Source organism: Uloborus diversus, chromosome 8 (genome assembly GCF_026930045.1).
Source record: "Uloborus diversus isolate 005 chromosome 8, Udiv.v.3.1, whole genome shotgun sequence".
In the NCBI taxonomy this organism is placed as follows: Eukaryota; Metazoa; Arthropoda; class Arachnida; order Araneae; family Uloboridae; genus Uloborus; species Uloborus diversus.
The window spans coordinates 19,464,906-19,482,583 of NC_072738.1; the positions used below are offsets into that span (position 1 = coordinate 19,464,906).

General features: G+C 31.9%; 1 protein-coding gene across 1 annotated transcript in view; it reads left to right on the plus strand.

The window, feature by feature from the left end:
* LOC129228294 (glutamate receptor ionotropic, NMDA 2B-like) overlaps positions 1–17,678 on the plus strand; it is a 188,612-nt gene that overhangs the window by 46,279 nt on the left and 124,655 nt on the right. The window contains exon 7 of the mRNA XM_054862972.1: positions 9,589–9,775. Within this exon, the coding sequence (XP_054718947.1) occupies positions 9,589–9,775 (187 nt within the window). The remainder of the gene's footprint in view (positions 1–9,588; positions 9,776–17,678) is intronic.

Genomic DNA, 17,678 nt, shown 5'->3' on the forward strand with positions numbered 1-17,678 from the left:
TAGACTTTGGGTCTATTTTTCGTCAGTAGCCTAAACGATAAGCTTTAAAATGAGGGGTGAAACAAAGAAATCGATCAAGAATCTAGGATGATCTCGCGTAGAAACAAAAAACAGGCTATAGAAATAATATATAAGGATATGTTCTTCAGGCATTTTTTAGTCTTTCTCTGTCTGATATTCTTAGAGTAATATTTGGAATATTGTTTGTTGTTTTTATTTTATAATATAACTAAAAGTTTCTCACGGTTTTCAGCGATAGTACAAAGTTTATTCACCAACAATTAGAAAGAAAACTTTAGCACTTGTAAATTAATTTTACCAAGAGTATTCAAGGTCAAACGAATGCTCAAGTGATTTTTTACATACTACATAACCATAAAAAATGGATGGTGACAATGTTCTACATCTTTAAAATTATCTGATTGAAGCTAGGACTAAACCCGCGTTTTGTGGTAAAAAAAGCCATCACTTAATCACACAGCCATTTAGCCGGCAGATGTGGAATGTATAGAAAACTTGAAATTGTAATTGTAAAGTTGTTATAATTGAAAATTATAAGCTTTCTAATCGCTTTCAAAGTACTATTTGCTTAGACTTACCTGCGAACTTTCATTAAAATTTCAATTTTGGGTACCAGTTGGACGGTTTCAATTTTACAGGTTTTTTCCACTTATAAAAACTCTTCAGATTTTCCACAGGGATAAAAATGTCTAAACTCAGACATTTTGTGCTGATATTCTTATGTGTTTTTGTGCTACGAAACTACCGGAAAGTATTATACTAAGAAATGGTAGTTATTTTGCACCATCGAGTTCTCATATCTAATACTTCCCCAAGATAACGCTAGAGATTATTTGGAAACAGTATTTAATAACTAATGACTCCTCTTGGTGATATGTAGGATAAAAAGGATATGTTTCGTCATCAAATCTATTTTTCTAAACCGTTTGAACTCTTGATAGTCTTTATTGCATTAAATAAGGGAAAACTTGCTTTTAAATTTGTTTCGCAAAAATATAAATAAAATAATAATAACAGTAATAAAAATAAAAATAATAATTAAACAGCAGGTGAAATAGTTATTAAGAATAACTCCGCTAATAATAGAATTCGAAACCTTTTGGTACTGATAAAACAAACTATCGCGAAAAAAACTAATTGTTTTTTTCCATAAAAGTATTTTTCCCTAATAAATATTTTATAAATAAGTACTTAGGAAAATGCTTTTTCAAACACATTTCGGAGATAACCCTGTACTAGTTAAACAAGAAAAATAACTGCGAGACAAAAATTGCGATGTTTAACATACCCTTAAAAATAACATAAAACAAATTTATCTTTCCGAAAAACAGAAATTTGCTGTAAGTCTCAAATTGAATAGAAGGTATGTACGTAATATACGTTTTATCGTTGAAGCGGCACTTAAGCTATGGATACCATTTTTTTCTAGCAATATCATTTTGTAGATACTCAAAGCTAAATATTTCAGTAGAAGTTTTTAACAATAGGATACGGAATTTTTTATCCATCAATTTCAAAATGGAGTAATATTTTTCTTCCATTTATTTTTCTTTAAAAAAAAACATCTTCACAGACCATTTCTTTCTTCAATTTATGTCATCACGTTTTACTGTGTCATAAAATAAAACCTTCATGTCTCCGATCAACCGTTGTGAAAACATAAATTTCTATACTTTCCGCTTGAAGACAATTTCAGCTACTAACACAAAGACGAAAGTAAGAAATTTATGGTAGCTTTTGTTTTTTTTTTTTTTTCATTGTTAGGGGAAAACTTATTGAAATGGAATCATGTCTTCTTTCCTATTGCCCACTCTCAATCTCTTCAAAATTATTGTTTTCGAGAAAATATTTTACATTTTAGACGTAAATTTCAAAGTAACGCTCTTATTTAAGCTAATTTCATTTTAAACATGTTTTAGTACTAACTTCTATGACTGTACACTGTAGAAAAATTCCGAATCGTTACTGGTTATTTCCGTGGAGCGTCTCGGGATTTCACACGTTTTCACCTATTTCCCCGTAAAAACAAGTATCTTCACAAAAAAGTTTCCTGAATCGCTACAAGTTGCACGCGTGCAGACTTTTCACTGTTGTGGAAAATATATTTAGCAACCAGTTTAAAAATTGAATGAGCGTGTTTATTAAGTGTATCGGCTGGAGGTTGACTACGGCTTGTCCAGATTGACAAAGCTCCCAATAAGAGCGAAAAAGTCAATGGATAGCTACAGCTTTGCAAGGCAGGAATTGGTTCTTTATGATTACAGTCAATTTCACTAAACCTACTTAATTTTTCTAGAAGGTTCTAGAGATATGACTGGTTTTAACGGGGGATATTTTGCACTTCTTCATAAAGTTTCAAGGTTAATTTCAGAAAGGTTACTGACTCTTCCAAGATTTGGTCCTGGAAGAAATTAGGCACATCAGCTGCCTATAATTTTCCAGGAACGTTTCTGAATCGTTTTTACAGTGTATAAAGAGATGAGAGAAACAACACATTCATTATATCCCTCTTCTTTTTAATCCATCATTTGCGGAAAGCTTATAAATTAGAATTATGTCTGCTTTCCTGTTACCCATTCTCTATTTTCACACAATTCATGTTTTATAAAAACATTTTGTACTATAGACACACATTTCAAAATGTCGTCTATTGACCGACTATGAAAGTTACAGTCGTGTATTTCGTTCGAAACGTCTGTAACACTCACATAGAGACGAGAAAAACAAATTTATTTTGTACTTGTTTTTTTTTTTTTTTCAATAATTAGTGGAACGCTTATTAAAAAAGACTCTAGTTTCCTGTTGCCCACTCTCAATTTCATCGAAATTCTTGTTTTTGTTAAGATATTAAATATTCTAGAAGTAAATTTCATATAAAGTCCTAATTTTAAAGTTACGTTCGCAATTAAATTAATTTTATTTTATACTTAGTTCAGTAGTAACTTCTATTACAATTACTAATGTTACACTTGTACAAAGACTAGAAAAACAAATTTATTGAATCCTTCCTTTCTCATTATTCGAGGAAAGTATTTTTAAGTAGAATCAGGTTTTCTGCTATGTTTTCTACCTCAATTTCTTAAAAATGTATGCTTTCATTAAAATATTTTATATTCTCGATAAAATTTCGTTCAAAATTTGGCTCCAGAATTTACGCTGGCAATTAGGCTCATTATATTTAAAGATTGTTTCTCTGCTCTAAGCTAATGTAGTGTAATTTGGGAAATGTATAATTTCGCATCGCAGAAAAATTAAAGAAATAAATGGTTTTCTTTTGTTTAGAACTTTGCTGAAAATGTAGGAATAAAATGTTTATCGTCATATGCTTATACAATGCAAAATAGCCTTACAGCCTTTTGCAATAATTTTTGAGAAACAGGTTCGTTTTTTCACCGAATTCAATGGAAAAAGAGTTAAGAAATACTGTGAAAAAAAAATGCAGCTATGGTGTGGCTCTGCTAAGCTGAACTATAAACTTGATAATGTTTACTCCTTTTTATAAGTTTAGTGAAAATTAGGCATGTTATTGGCGTAGTTTTGAGTTGGAGTACCTTCAAAAATCTACTTAGAAAGTTTCTCAACTCAACCCAGCGACAATGTTTCGTTCCTTTTGCCCAAAACAGAAGCAAAAGATGTCAAGGTCATGGATCAGCTTACCAGAACTGGACAGTAATTGTTCATCCCTTTAATAACTTTAAAATGAAAACAATGCTTCTAGAAAATCTACATTTTTAAGATGCTTACATCTTTACAGTATTTGGTGTTATTTATCGTAAACAGTTGTAAAAAAAATTGTTGAAATATTAGTTTACGGAAAAAACTAATTCCTTTATATTATTAATCAATTTAATAAATCTTTAACACCACAAATGACGCAATTATACGAAGATATTTTTTTTTAAACCAAAATCGTTTTCAAATATATAAATCTAACTAACAATACAAAATTTCATAATTTCTTTTCGAATTTTTACTTGATCGTCCTTTTGCGGTAAAATGTTTTTAGTTTTATTATATTTTTTAAGTTTACCATTAGATGCTTTTGCAAAATCAAATTATTGAACAAAACGATCAATAATCATGAGAAATTCCATATTTTAATATTTCGTTTTAAAATTGAATTATATTTTTATTTGATTTGTGTAAAAAGCGTACAATGGCTAACGTCACTAAATTTTTGTGACTTTTTATCAAAACAATCGCTAAGAATGTTTCTATGAAGATGAACATAATTACAATAGACAAAGCATGTCTTTTACTCATAGAATTCTTAGAAGTTTCGTAGGTACTGGTATACAGTCGAGCCCGCTTATTAGAATATCGGTTAAAAGAATATCCCGCTTAAAATAATACATTTTCTATGTACCAAACCAATGTAATGTGTTATTTTTATCCCGCTTAATGGAATATCTCGCTTATTAGAATATTTTATCGTGGCAAAATGGCTATTCCATTAAGCGGGTTCGACTGTACAAATAAAACTCTGCCCAGCGCACAATTTGCACTTCCATCCGAAAGAAAAAAAATCCTATTTCAAGTGAAGAATTTAACTCAACGAAAAGTCAGAAACGTAAAAAGAAAAATATATGATTTTTCTCTCTTTTTGTGAAGAAAGTAACACTCAACAAAACAGAGACATACGCTTTATTTTTCAAAGAAAAACTGTCAGAAACCTCACCTTTCTTTTTTCAAAGTTCAATGGTTATCTGTTTTTATTTTGCTTGGTTTGGTATAAGCCGAGAAATTGAGAAAAGGTTGAAAAGAACGGAAAAAAAGACGTTGATATTAGAATGTCTCTATACGATCTGAGAATTCAACCTAAAATAAACACTGATAAAAAGCTTATTTTATAAAGCGTTTCGTTTCGTCTTAAACTACAATATTATGAAACATTTGACGACTTATGAAAGAAAGGCGATATATTTTGTTGTAAAAATACTGTATACGAAAAGCAAAGCGCTGAGAGTCTGCTAAAGCTGTGCATTTATTTGCTATTATTTTTATTTTGTGTGTGGATATCCAAATGTCATGAAATAACTTTAAAAAAAATTCGATGAAGTATAAATACGGAATATTGTGGTATTTAAATTTGTAAACATGTATGACGCAGTGATTAAGCTGAGAGATGTAAGATGATTGTTTGTTTTTTGTTTTTTTAATTTTGAGCAAAACTTGTGCATAGTTCAAGCCCTACGTAGGCTGTTATTGAAATGTTTTTCTAACTAACGCTGTACACGGCATTTACCATGGCAACATGAACCATATCTCTCCCCCAAGCAGATGAGAGTTTAATCTATCATTTGTACTACCTATCCCGAAACTTTTAACTTTGGTATCTACGCTAATTTGTTTCTAGAAGCTTCATACATGATATTAAATCAGTATATGAAACAAAATGCAGTGGAATGTGCGGCAAAGGAAAATAGTAAAGATAACTAGGCTTTTTCAAAATGAACAAATTGAAAACTTGTTTTGAAAATTACAGAAGATAAAGAAGTTTTTTTTTTTTTTTTTGGCAGTAAATTTGCGTCTTCACTTTAAAAAGAAAAAGTGAAAAGTGGAAAATTTTCACTTTTTCTTTTTATGGGGCAAGTGAAAAAGAAAAACTTTTTTAAGTAAAATATTTTCTACTCGATCGATATCTTTGATCAAATGATGTAGTAAAAAAATGTTGAATGAATAAATGAAAACATTAAAACAAAAATTATAATAAAAATTAATTTGAATTTTGACATCTTGAATTCAAATTATGTTTTTCGCATCACGAGTGTGTGTATGTAGGCGTGTGTGTTTGTGTGTGGAGGGGTTGTGTGTTGTGTGTAGGGGTATGTGTATGTGTGTGTAGGCATGTGTGTTTGTGTCTGTTTGCAGGCATAAGTGTGTGAGTAGTTGTGTGTATGAATGTGTGTATGTGGGGGGGGGGGGAGGTATGTGTATGAGTGTGTAGGTATATGTGTTTGTGTCTCTGTGCAGGCATGAATGTGTGGGTAGTTGTTTGTATGTGCGTGTATGTGTTTGTGTGTGTGTGCATGTGTAGGTGTCTGTATGTATTTGTGTGTGTATGTGTTTGTGTATGTGTGTGTAGTTGTATGTGTGTATATGTGTGTGCGTGCGTGTGTGTGTTCGTGTGTATATGTGTGTGCGTGCGTGTGTGTGTGTAGGTGTATGTGTGTGTATGTGTTTGTGTGTATATGTGTGTGCGTGCGTGTGTGTGTGTATGTGTTTGTGTGTATGTGTGTGCGTGCGTGTGTGTGTGTGTGTGTAGTTGTGTATGCATGCGCGTGTGTGTAGGACATGGACGCAACCTGGAGGCGGCTTTCGCTGTAGGAGCAGCATCGTGAGCACCCGGTCGACGGTGATGGTGCAGAGGGTGGTGGTGGGAAAATAAAATCAAAGGACATCAAAACAGTCAAATGAGAACAATAAGCAATCGTGATTGCTCAATAAATGAATAACTAAATAAATTAATTAATAAATATACTAAGAAAAATAAACGAGTGGGTAAAAAATAAATGATTACGAAAACAGCGAATGAATGAATAAAAGAGCGAATCATTAAATGAAGGATTGGCAAATGAATTAATTAATAAATGAATAAGAAAAAAGTGAATGAGTGAATAAAATAAGTGAATTTCTAAATCAAAGCATGCAAATGAATAATTTAGTAAATGAATACGTAAATGATTGAGTGAGTAAACAAAATAAACTATTTCACTTTGCCCAATCCACTTTGCCCCGCACGTACTTGACTAAATGCACAAATTATTTAAAATACAAATAATCTTAAAATTAACTAAATAAATACTGCACCGACTATTGAAAGATCTAAATTAGTCTTTAAATTATGATAATGAAAAAAGAACTCTGTGGCTTTATAATAACACAAATAGTTTTTGACTTACAACAAAATATTACAATATCAGTAACAATTTTTGAAAATTTCTTGTACAATCATATGCTTTAATCTTCGTCGGTACTTCTTTCCGGACTTCACAATTCCCCGCTATTTCATATTAACCCACATTCCTTTACATATGAAGTAATTAACGTATAAAACAAAATCTATTTATGAAACAAAGTGAGGTTCATCAACATATGCACTATAAAAACGATTCAGAAACGTTCCTGGGAAATAATGAGCAGCTGATGTGTCCAATTTATTCCAGTAACATATCTATAAAAGAAAACCCGGAACCGTTTCCACTAAAATTCAGTAACCTTCAAGAAATTATCCTGGAAGCCTTTTGAATAATTCAGAAATCTTAAAGCCAGTCATGTTTCTGGAACTTAAGAGTAACCTTAAGTAGCTATAATATATTATATTAGCATATTTCGCATTTAACGTAAACGTTTCAAAAACAGCATTGCAAATATGGCCAAAGCTAGAACGCACCTGAAAATTCTTACAAAGCTACATAGACTTATTTGCTCCGTTTGGGAACCTTATCACTCTGGACAGGCCGCAAGCAAACTGAAGCCGATACACTTTACAAATTCGCTCAGGTAATCTTTAAAATGGGAGCTGAAACTATTTTTTTCCTACAATGAGAAGTTACACGGAAATACACAGTAACGTTTTGGATTTTTTTTACAGTGTTCTTGTAATGTAAATGTACAGGGTTTAATTTTAATTTTTATTTTTATATTTATTATTATTATTTGCTCTTTGTTTGATCATAAAAAAATATTTGACGAGACATAATCCTACTAAAAAGCTAAAAAATGATGAAGGAAAGTGGATACACCAGATCAGCAACGAAATTAAGAAAATAGCTGAAAAGTGAAGGAACATATTGAATTAATAAGATCATTCGTTAATAAGGGAAATGATAGAATAGACGGTTGAAACTTGAAGATCAAGATTATATTTTTGTTGGAAGGTTCAGAATATTATGATTGGTATTTAATAAAACTTTTAGAAACAATCTTGTATAAAATTTCCAAACGTTTTTCTCACACATATCGTATTACATTTTATTAATAACTCTTTAAAATTTACAGTATTCTTATAATTACTTGTTTTTAAAACTATTCCACTGAAAACCACCTACACTCTAAAGTTAACAAATAGTGGCAAATGGTTCTAACTTCTTAAATTATTGCTAAAATAGTTTACCACTGAAACACGTGAACTAAATCACGTCTAAAATGTTATTAAAAGATCTCATTAAACACCGAGCATAATCCTTTTGAATACGCTGCATTAATAATTATCTTCCTAGCAAACGGGCTTTTGAATCAAACCTCCTGGTATGCATGATGAACGAATGCAAACTTGCAAGAGACTACGTCCCAGAGAATGCAGAGAGAGACAGAGAGAGAGAGAGAGCGTACCAGAGAATTACTGGCGTACAAAGTGTTTTAGCTACCTTACTAAAGATTAACTGTGTATATTTATTTAGTGTATCGTCTGTCGTTCAGTTACTGCCCGTCCAAGTTGACTAAGCTACCATTGAAAGCAAATGAGTCATTTGATAGCTGCAGCTTTACAAGGCTAGAATTGCCGACAATAGATATACTTGGTTCTTATTTGCAATTCTATCTTGGCCATAGTTGCTTCAATGCTTCTGAAGCCTTCTTATCAAATCAAGAAGATTCCCGAAACATGACTGGCTGTAACAGGGGAGATTTTCGAATTTTTCAGAAAATTTGAAGGATAATTTTAGAAAGGTTACTGATTTTAGCGGAACACTTTCCAGGTTTTTGCATGATATGTTACTGGCAGATATTGGGCATATGAGCTGCCTCTCATTTACCAGGAACGTTTCGGAATTGTTTTTACAGTGTATTGGAAAATGAGCTGTAGGGATTGTAGCTTACTTAATTTAAAAAATAAAAAATGAGAGAAGAAGGTATAAAATTTAGTGCATTTTATCGAATACTACACTCTCTGAAAGTAAATGGGTGACTGCATTTGACTTTATGAACGTTAGTCAGCGAATGAAATCATGTTTCTCTAAACCAAAGTGTGTTTCTTTTTATCCTTTAGGCTAGGCGTGTAAATGTAACCACCCTTTTTTTTTCACCCGAGCGATTATGTAAGTAGAAAATCACACTATACACAATCAATGAAGAAATTCTATGACTACAATACTTAATAAGCAGCCCAACGATTGCATCTGCCCCTTTGATACCTTCACATTTAATCTAAAATAGTTATTAAAGAAAAAATGTTTAGAAAATTAAAGTATGCGCAAAATTTATATATGTAAAATTTAAACAAAAATATTCTTTATCACAATTTACTCTTCCAAAAAAAGAGGACCAATGAAAAACTTAGTTGTTTCTATTTACCCCACAGCACAGTATTTATGGGGTAAATGGAAAAACCTAAACTTCACATCAAAAATAGCAGAAAAGGTGTAATTCATAAATAAATTATTTTTGTAACCTTCCACATAACAATGAAACCGTTACCTGGCATTTGTAGACATTCCGGTAAGGCAAATGTAAGATCACTACACATTCAAAAACCAACTTTGTTTGCAAAGTGAATTTTCTGTTCTTTGTGTAAAGTTTTGTTATTTTATTTATGTAACTTATGTGTGTGAACTCTCTTTTAATTAGCAAAACGGAACTTGGAATGGACTGATTGCAGAACTGTTGCAACATAAAGCTGACATTGTCGTGACCTCTATCAAAATCAACTCAGAGCGTCAAACAGCTGCAGATTTCACAGTACCGTTCCTGGAAACAGGAATTGCCATAGTGGTTGCCAAGCGGACTGGGATAGTATCTCCTAAAGCTTTTTTAGGTAAGATGGCAAATTACATTCATTTATGATTTCTACTGCACAGAGTTTTGACATGATTTTTATACAAAAAAGAAAAATCGTTCTTGTTTAGAACCATTGGGTAAATTACAGCGGACTCGCGCTATTATGTGATTAACTGTACGAAATGACTATAACGTGAGTTTTTCGCAAGCAGCAAAGTTTAAAGCTAACGCGAATTCCTCGCCTGCAACACGAAACTTTTAGGAAGGGAATAGTGGTATGTATGAATCGACTTCAATATTGGCTACTAAATATTGTTTTCGTAAATGGACTTTCCCCTTAACATCACTGAAAGAGAATACGTGACACTGAAGAAGAAAGTACTAGACGAAACATCGCTTTGTTAGTGTAAACAAATAACCATTTCGCATCTCTCATTTTTTTATGGTTTTTTTATAATTCTAAATATGAAGTTAATGATTTCTAATATTACCTAAACATGCAATTTATGTAAAGTTTAAAAATGGAAAGAAAAAGGAAAAATTTCTGACAATTTAAATTTAAAAAATGGGTAAAGATTATCTATCGTGCAATTCAATTTTAGTTCTGCATTTTGTTATTGCTACATAATGTACGCATCGTACTGCTTTATTTTGTTAATCGATGTGTTTTTTCCCATATATTTTGTGCATCTTAGCAGAATTTTTTGAAAAATAAACCTTTTTTTTCAAATAGAGCAAACGTTTAATAGTTTATGAAAAAAAAAAGCGATAACGAATTAAAAAATCGAAATTTCGACTTGAGGAAGGGGTCTTGGATCTCATCCTCCGTGTAAGTTGAGACTTCACTGTATACATGTCATGGTTAGAATGAGAGTTGCGTAATTCACTCTAAAATCGTTTTGAGTAAATGAAGGTTTCGTAAAAACACATGAAAAAAATCACTTCAAGGACATAATTTGTAATGAAAGATTGTTACGCTTTTTGTTACAAAACATTTTTCATCAAAAGTTGATTATATCTCGTTTAAAAATAACTTTAAGTGACTTACACTACATTTATTCTACAAAAGCGTAATAAATATATGGAAAGACTAGTCGACCCGTGCGGAACTCCGCACTGTGCTTCAAATCGTTTGATAAGGTATTTCGCTCTTTAAGAATTTCAAAGGAAGAACATTATGAAGAAGAACCGAAAAAAATGTAAGCGCAGAAGAGAAGGCATGTAATTTAAAGACATCAGTAACAAAACCTCGTTAAATACAACGTTGTGATAATTTGATCATAGCTCACCTTTTGGTCTTACATATTTTTAATTCAAGCATAAACATCATTAAAAGTGTGGCTGAGTAGTGACTCGTGAAAAAGCAATAATTGGGCATGTAAAAAAAACAGGTTGTGGCAAATACAGTCCTGCCCATGTGAGCATCTGGCGGGAAAAAAAGAAACATTAAAGAGATATTTATTGGCACGGATTCGAATTGGCGCCATTCTGATTAAGAGCCCGGCACCCCAACAAACCTAGCAATTGCGCCTTCCTTTTCGAAAGCTATTCATTGAAGGAATGCGTAGTAAAAAACAGCAAAAAAAGCTTTTTGCCAAAAAAAAAATAATAATAATAATAAGATCATGCTTCTATGTTTTGTCATTAACCGGCATGATACGATTTAAAATTATTCGCAAAGCATAGAATTTGATTAAAGAATGACGAATATCTCACGTAGCGATTGAAACGAACATTCTGGAGAAGTAATAAATTAGATTGAAAATAAGTGTTTTTATCTCTGAATATTGAACTATTTCACATAGAAGGTTGCTTTAACCGGCTTAAATGCCCGAAAATGTTTCTCTTTTAATCGAACACTTAAAATTCAAAACCAAAACCAGTTGAACTGAGTCCGTTTTTTAAGTGTAATTTTTCGAACGTAGACAAAATGTATTTTTTTTTTCAGCAGAAAGCAGAGGAGTAGAAAATGATTTCTTGCTAATGAAGTTGATAATAACTTTAATGCTTTATATCGTATTTGCGCGAATAAAAAATTAAAGGTTTACTGGGGGAAACTCGTAGTTTTAATTTGGCGTAGTATTTTTTCATTTGTACAAAAGGTCGAACACTGCTATTAGAAACATCTACATTTCAGCATACAATGAAAATAATTTTCTGCACAAAAAGGATTTCCTTTAGGTAAATCTAATACTTTTTTATGCTTACATTATGCTGAGTGGTCTGGATGTAGTCAAAGCTTAAAAAAAAGGAAGAACACCCTTCGATTAACAGTCAAATTATCCGAATGATAACTGTAGCACTCATAAAGGAGTCGAAAACCAAGTAGCATTCACACTGCATTTATTTTATTACGTTTGTATGTTATGAGTACATGTAATGCGCAATACTAATATAAATTTGATATTATATCGGACAGCCCAAACTTGCCCGAAGTTCAGATAGTTTATAGCCGAACGCTCTACCGAAAAAAACTTATCAATTTAACCGAATAGCTAAGTCTAATGCTTTTAAGCTTTATTAAAATATGAATACACACACAGGCTATTTTTTTTTTTTTTTTTTTTTTTTTTTTTTTTGCCGAAAGCGACGTAAAAAATGGAAAACTGCATTAGAACTTTGCTTTTGAAAATTGCATGAGAACTACAGGCAGCATCAAGGTTTTGAAACAGCAAGGGGCGTTTTCGAAAACTTGATTTTTCGACCGTAAGTCTATTTTTCTTCATTAGCCAGCCTGATAAGTTTTAAAATGAGAAAGGAATAATATATAAGATAAGATATTGAAGAAACATTTTTTTCATTCTTGAAAATTTTTACAATTTGTTACCGCAGGCTGCTTGAATCGTTATAACTTAGATGGCAGCACGTGTTCATCATTTAACAGTACGGTTAAAATACAAAATAAATTGAACTCTGCTCTTTTTTAAGCGTATCTTTTCGAATGTAATAAAAATGTGACAAGCTATTTGTTTTTTTGCAAAAAGAAGAAAAAAATATATATTTTACCCTTCAAATTGATGTAGTATTTTTTTTCATTTGTACAAAGAGTCAAAAACTCATTAGAAGAATATATATTTCAATATACGATTTATTATTTTTTTTGAACAAAAAACAATTCTATTGTAGTCTGAAATCTTAAACCTGTTACTTATATTTTCGCTTACATTATGCTTTAATTTTCTTACCGGAGCCAAAGCTTAAAAAGAAAAAGAAAAAAAAAAACGTACAATTCCGAAGTAATTTAGCCAAAGTCACTTCAAGTTTCCATATCAGCAAGGAGAGTTTCCTTCTCAATTATTCTATTCCTTCATCGTTGTTATTCACTTAATTAAGTGTTTAGGTAATGCGTGATATTTCTCTAATTTATTGTTGCAGATTGTCTGGATGTGGGTCCGAACGCTCATTCTCCTGGTTACAAAGAGAACGCTCTGCCGATCAAGCTATTCAGCTCTGTCGGTCATAGTGCAAGTTAAAGTTATAAGTTTAACCGAAAACCACATTCTGGTTCTTTAAAACAGGTTTTTCGGCTGAAAAAAACAATTTTTAGACCGTGGGTCTATTTTTCGTCAGTAGCCTGCACGATAAGCTTTAAAATAAGGTGTAAATCAAAGAAATCGATTAAGAATTGAGGAAAATCTCGCGTAGAAACCAAAAACAGGCTACAGAAATAATATATAAGGATTTTTATATATTTTTGATTTAGTTTATGTATTTTGTAAGGAAGTTATTGATTACAAACTATAGAGAAATCTAAGAAAAATAAAATGTAGTGAACATTCTAAATGTGTATGTTGGTTTATACTTAATTTCTACGTTCCGATATTTTCCAATCAGTTTCATATTTACTATCACTTTCAAGTTATTTTGCTTTTATTTTTGGCCGAATTTATGATTGCAAAACTTACTAAGGGTAAGTATAGTGCTTTTACCATTGAAAATTTAGTTACGACTTACTCAATTCAATAAGTACTTAATTCAGCCGAACACGCCCATTACCAATCTCATATGTTTTAAAATTGTCTACACTATTTTAAGCTTTACTAAAACTATTAATTCGATTGTATAAAAATATTAAGTAAAAGAAAATTTTAATACAACTACTTCGCCACAGCAACGCGTGGCTGGGTCAGCTAGTATATGCATAATTTATAGCTTATGTCACTCAGTAAGAATGCGCCTTTCATATAGTGAAAGATTTCTTTAAGTATTTGAAATGGTTCCGGAGATTACCTCGAACGTATAAACATGCAAAAATCCTCCCTTTCTCTTTATAATGGTGGTATCGATGGAAGAGAAACGACGTTCTTCTTCTCTAATATTTCGTTCCAGTCTCCTTAGCTTGAATGCTGAGGAGACATGCGTGAGTACGTAAAAGAATTAATAAACACGATCTGCAAATTTTCTATACCATATATAATAACTGAAGTTTATAAAGGAAACTGGTAAGTAAATGAATACTATTTACTGATACACTATAACTACTTCAGTACAGTCATAGAAAAAAAAAAGAAACACTTTTAATTATTCGGCCATTATAAATGCTAGAAAGGAAAGAAAGGTGCCATCCGACAAGGTGTAAAGTCCTCTTTAAAACTGCGTAAGTAAAATTTTGATAAGGGACGATATACAAAGTAAAATTAGATCTAAGTCTTGATTTTTAAATAGGAACCCCTATTTTTTGCTATATAATTGTGTTTAGACAACAAAATGCGAAATTTCATTGCATTCCATGCAGTAGAACAGAAGTTATTAACGAAAAAACGATTTAGGGACCGTCGCCACATATAAAACGCTACTTTCAAGGTCACGGCTTATCAAGTAGCGGAATGTAAACTAAGAAAAGATCGAGATTATCCAGCTCAATTCATTATTTTTTTCAAGTTCACTTTTTTTCTTTTTCTTTTTCTTTTTTCTTTTTGCTTAATTTGATACATTTTGACCGATAATGTTGCGCCGCAAAGCGATTTAGGTTCGAAATCTTTTTTTTTTGAAAAACAGTAAAATATATACGAATTTTTGTCTGTCTGGATTAACTTTAGAAAGACGAATGGGGAATGGCGGGTCCCTCGTTTAGATCGTTGTGTAATAAATAAAATAATGCCTAAATGAAAATAATGGAATTTTTTGACTTTTCATAATATGAACCTATTGGATTGCTTATTTAATCATTCAGCCATTAACCTCATATAAATGTAAATATTGAAGCTTATACCTAGAAAAAATATGCAAATATGTTTGATAAATGTATTGCACCCATGTTACTGGTTTATTTTGAAATGAATAGAAGGTCTTTTGATGTAAAATGGAATTCGCTTTTTTAATTTCGCAGAACATCGGCAGAAGTTTGATAAATCGCATACAAAAATATAAAAAATATACCGCACACGTGGGAAAACGCAGCATTAAATAGATTGGTGAATCGAGCGAAGCAAGGCCATTTATTCCGTGAAAATTTGCTTTCAATACATAAAATGACTCAAGTGTCAATCCAAAAAAAAAAAAAAAAAAAAATAGAGGCAGGAGAATATAAATTCCAGTTAATGAGCAAACCCTTCATACTCGAACTTTATTTGGGAACGTTTGGCTATTTGAACTAACACAGTGGACAAACACAGTAGTTGCTCTAGCCGCTATATTGTAATCAAAAAACGAGAATTTGTTTCAAATCCAAATTTGATGCGAAAGATCACAATGAGTGTTATTATTTTAAAAACATCATACAATCGGCGGTTTTGGTTAAACATGTAATGTTTCTTAAAAGCAATTTAGGTAATTTTCCAATGCGGTTTGTAGCAACGAGATTTGAGATGGATCCAACCCGTAACTAAAAGACGAAAGTTACGTTAGTTTATATCAAGGTGAGCCGAAATCAGACTTCTTGTCTTTTCTCGGATTTTGTAACTTTGCATTTGCAAACAAAGCTTAGCATTTTTCGATTTTGTTTTGCGTGCTATATACTTGTATGCGAACATTTTCCATAGTATACGGCAAAAGGTTGTCGCACTAATCACCAAACTACGCGCGGGAAACCTGCAACCAGCCTAGTCTAGTCAGATGCCGCAATTGTCTATTCAGGTGCTGCAATTTCATCCCTGTTGCGGACTTCAAAGTCGGGGTTCGGAGCTATTCGCACTCGAGGCAGAAATCATGTCATTGAAGCTGAGAGTACGAACAAACTGGTAGGTAAAGTAAATTTATCTGCTGCATTATTAATTACGGCTTCTAGATGGTGAGATAAATTTTCTTTATTCACCAGTGTTTTGGAACTCTCAGCCTCAATGATATGACATCTGTTTCCTTGCTTGGTTAATCCCAGTTCCGGATTGTCATGCGCATTAATAGGAACTAGTCGACCCGTGCGGAACTCCGCACTGTGCTTCAAATCGTTTCATAAGGTATTTCGCTCTTTAAGAATTTCAAAGGAAGAACATTATGAAGAAGAACCGAAAAAAATGTAAGCGCAGAAGAGAAGGCATGTAATTTAAAGACATCAGTAACAAAACCTCGATAAATACAACGTTGTGATAATTTGATCATCGCTCACCTTTTGGTCTTACATATTTTCAATTCAAGCATAAACATCATTAAAAGTGTGGCTGAGTAGTGACTCGTGAAAAAGCAATAATTGGGCATGTAAAAAAAAACAGGTTGTGGCAAATACAGTCCTGCCCATGTGAGCATCTGACGGGAAAAAAAGAAACATTAAAGAGATATTTATTGGCACGGATTCGAATTGGCGCCATTCTGATTAAGAGCCCGACACCCCAACAAACCTAGCAATTGCGCCCTCCTTTTCGAAAGCTATTCATTGAAGGAATGCGTAGTAAAAAACAGCAAAAAAGCTTTTTGCCAAAAATAATAATAATAATAATAATAATTAGATCATGCTTCTATGTTTTGTCATTAACCAGCATGATACAATTTAAAATTATTCGAAAAGCATGGAATTTGATTAAAGAATGACGAAGATCTCACGTAGCGATTGAAACGAACATTCTGGAGAAGTAATAAATTAGATTGAAAATAAGTGTTTTTATCTTTGAATATTGAACTATTTCACATAGAAGATTGCTTTAACAGTTACGGCTTAAATGCCCGCACATGTTTCTCTTTTAATCAAACACTTAAAATTCAAAACCAAAACCAGTTGAACTGAGTCCGTTTTTTAAGTGTAATTTTTCGATCGTAGACAAAATGTATTTTTTTTTCAGCAGAAAGCAGAGGAGTAGAAAATGATTTCTTGCTAATGAAGTTGATGATAATTTTAATGCTTTCTATCGTATTCGCGCGAATAAAAAATTAAAGGTTTACTGGGTGAAACTCGTAGTTTTAATTTATCGTAGTATTTTTTCATTTGTATAAAAGGTCGAACACTGCTATTAGAAACATCTACATTTCAGCATACAATGAAAATGTTTTTTTGCGCAAAAAGGATTTCCTTTTGGTAAATCTAATACTTTTTTATGCTTACATTATGCTGAGTGGTCTGGATGTAGTCAAAGCTTAAAAAAAGGAAAAACACTCTTCGATTAACAGTCAACTTATCCGAATGATAACTGTAGCCTGCATAAAGGAGTCGAAACACCAAGTAGCAATCTCACTGCATTTATTTTATTACGTTTGTATGTTACTAATATAAATTTGATATTCTTTCGGACAGCCCAAACTTGCCCGAAGTTCGAATAGTTGATAGCCGAACGCTCTACCGAAAAAAACTTATCAATTTAACCGAACAACTAAGTCCAGTGCTTTTAAGCTTTATTAAAATATGAACACACACACAGACTTTTTTTTTTTTTTTTTTGCTGAAAGCGAAGTAAAAAATGGAAAACTGCATTAGAACTTTGCTTTTAAAAAATAAATAAGAACTACAGGCAGCATCAAGGTTTTGAAACATCAAGGGGCGTTTTCGAAAACTTGATTTTTCATCCGTAAGTCTA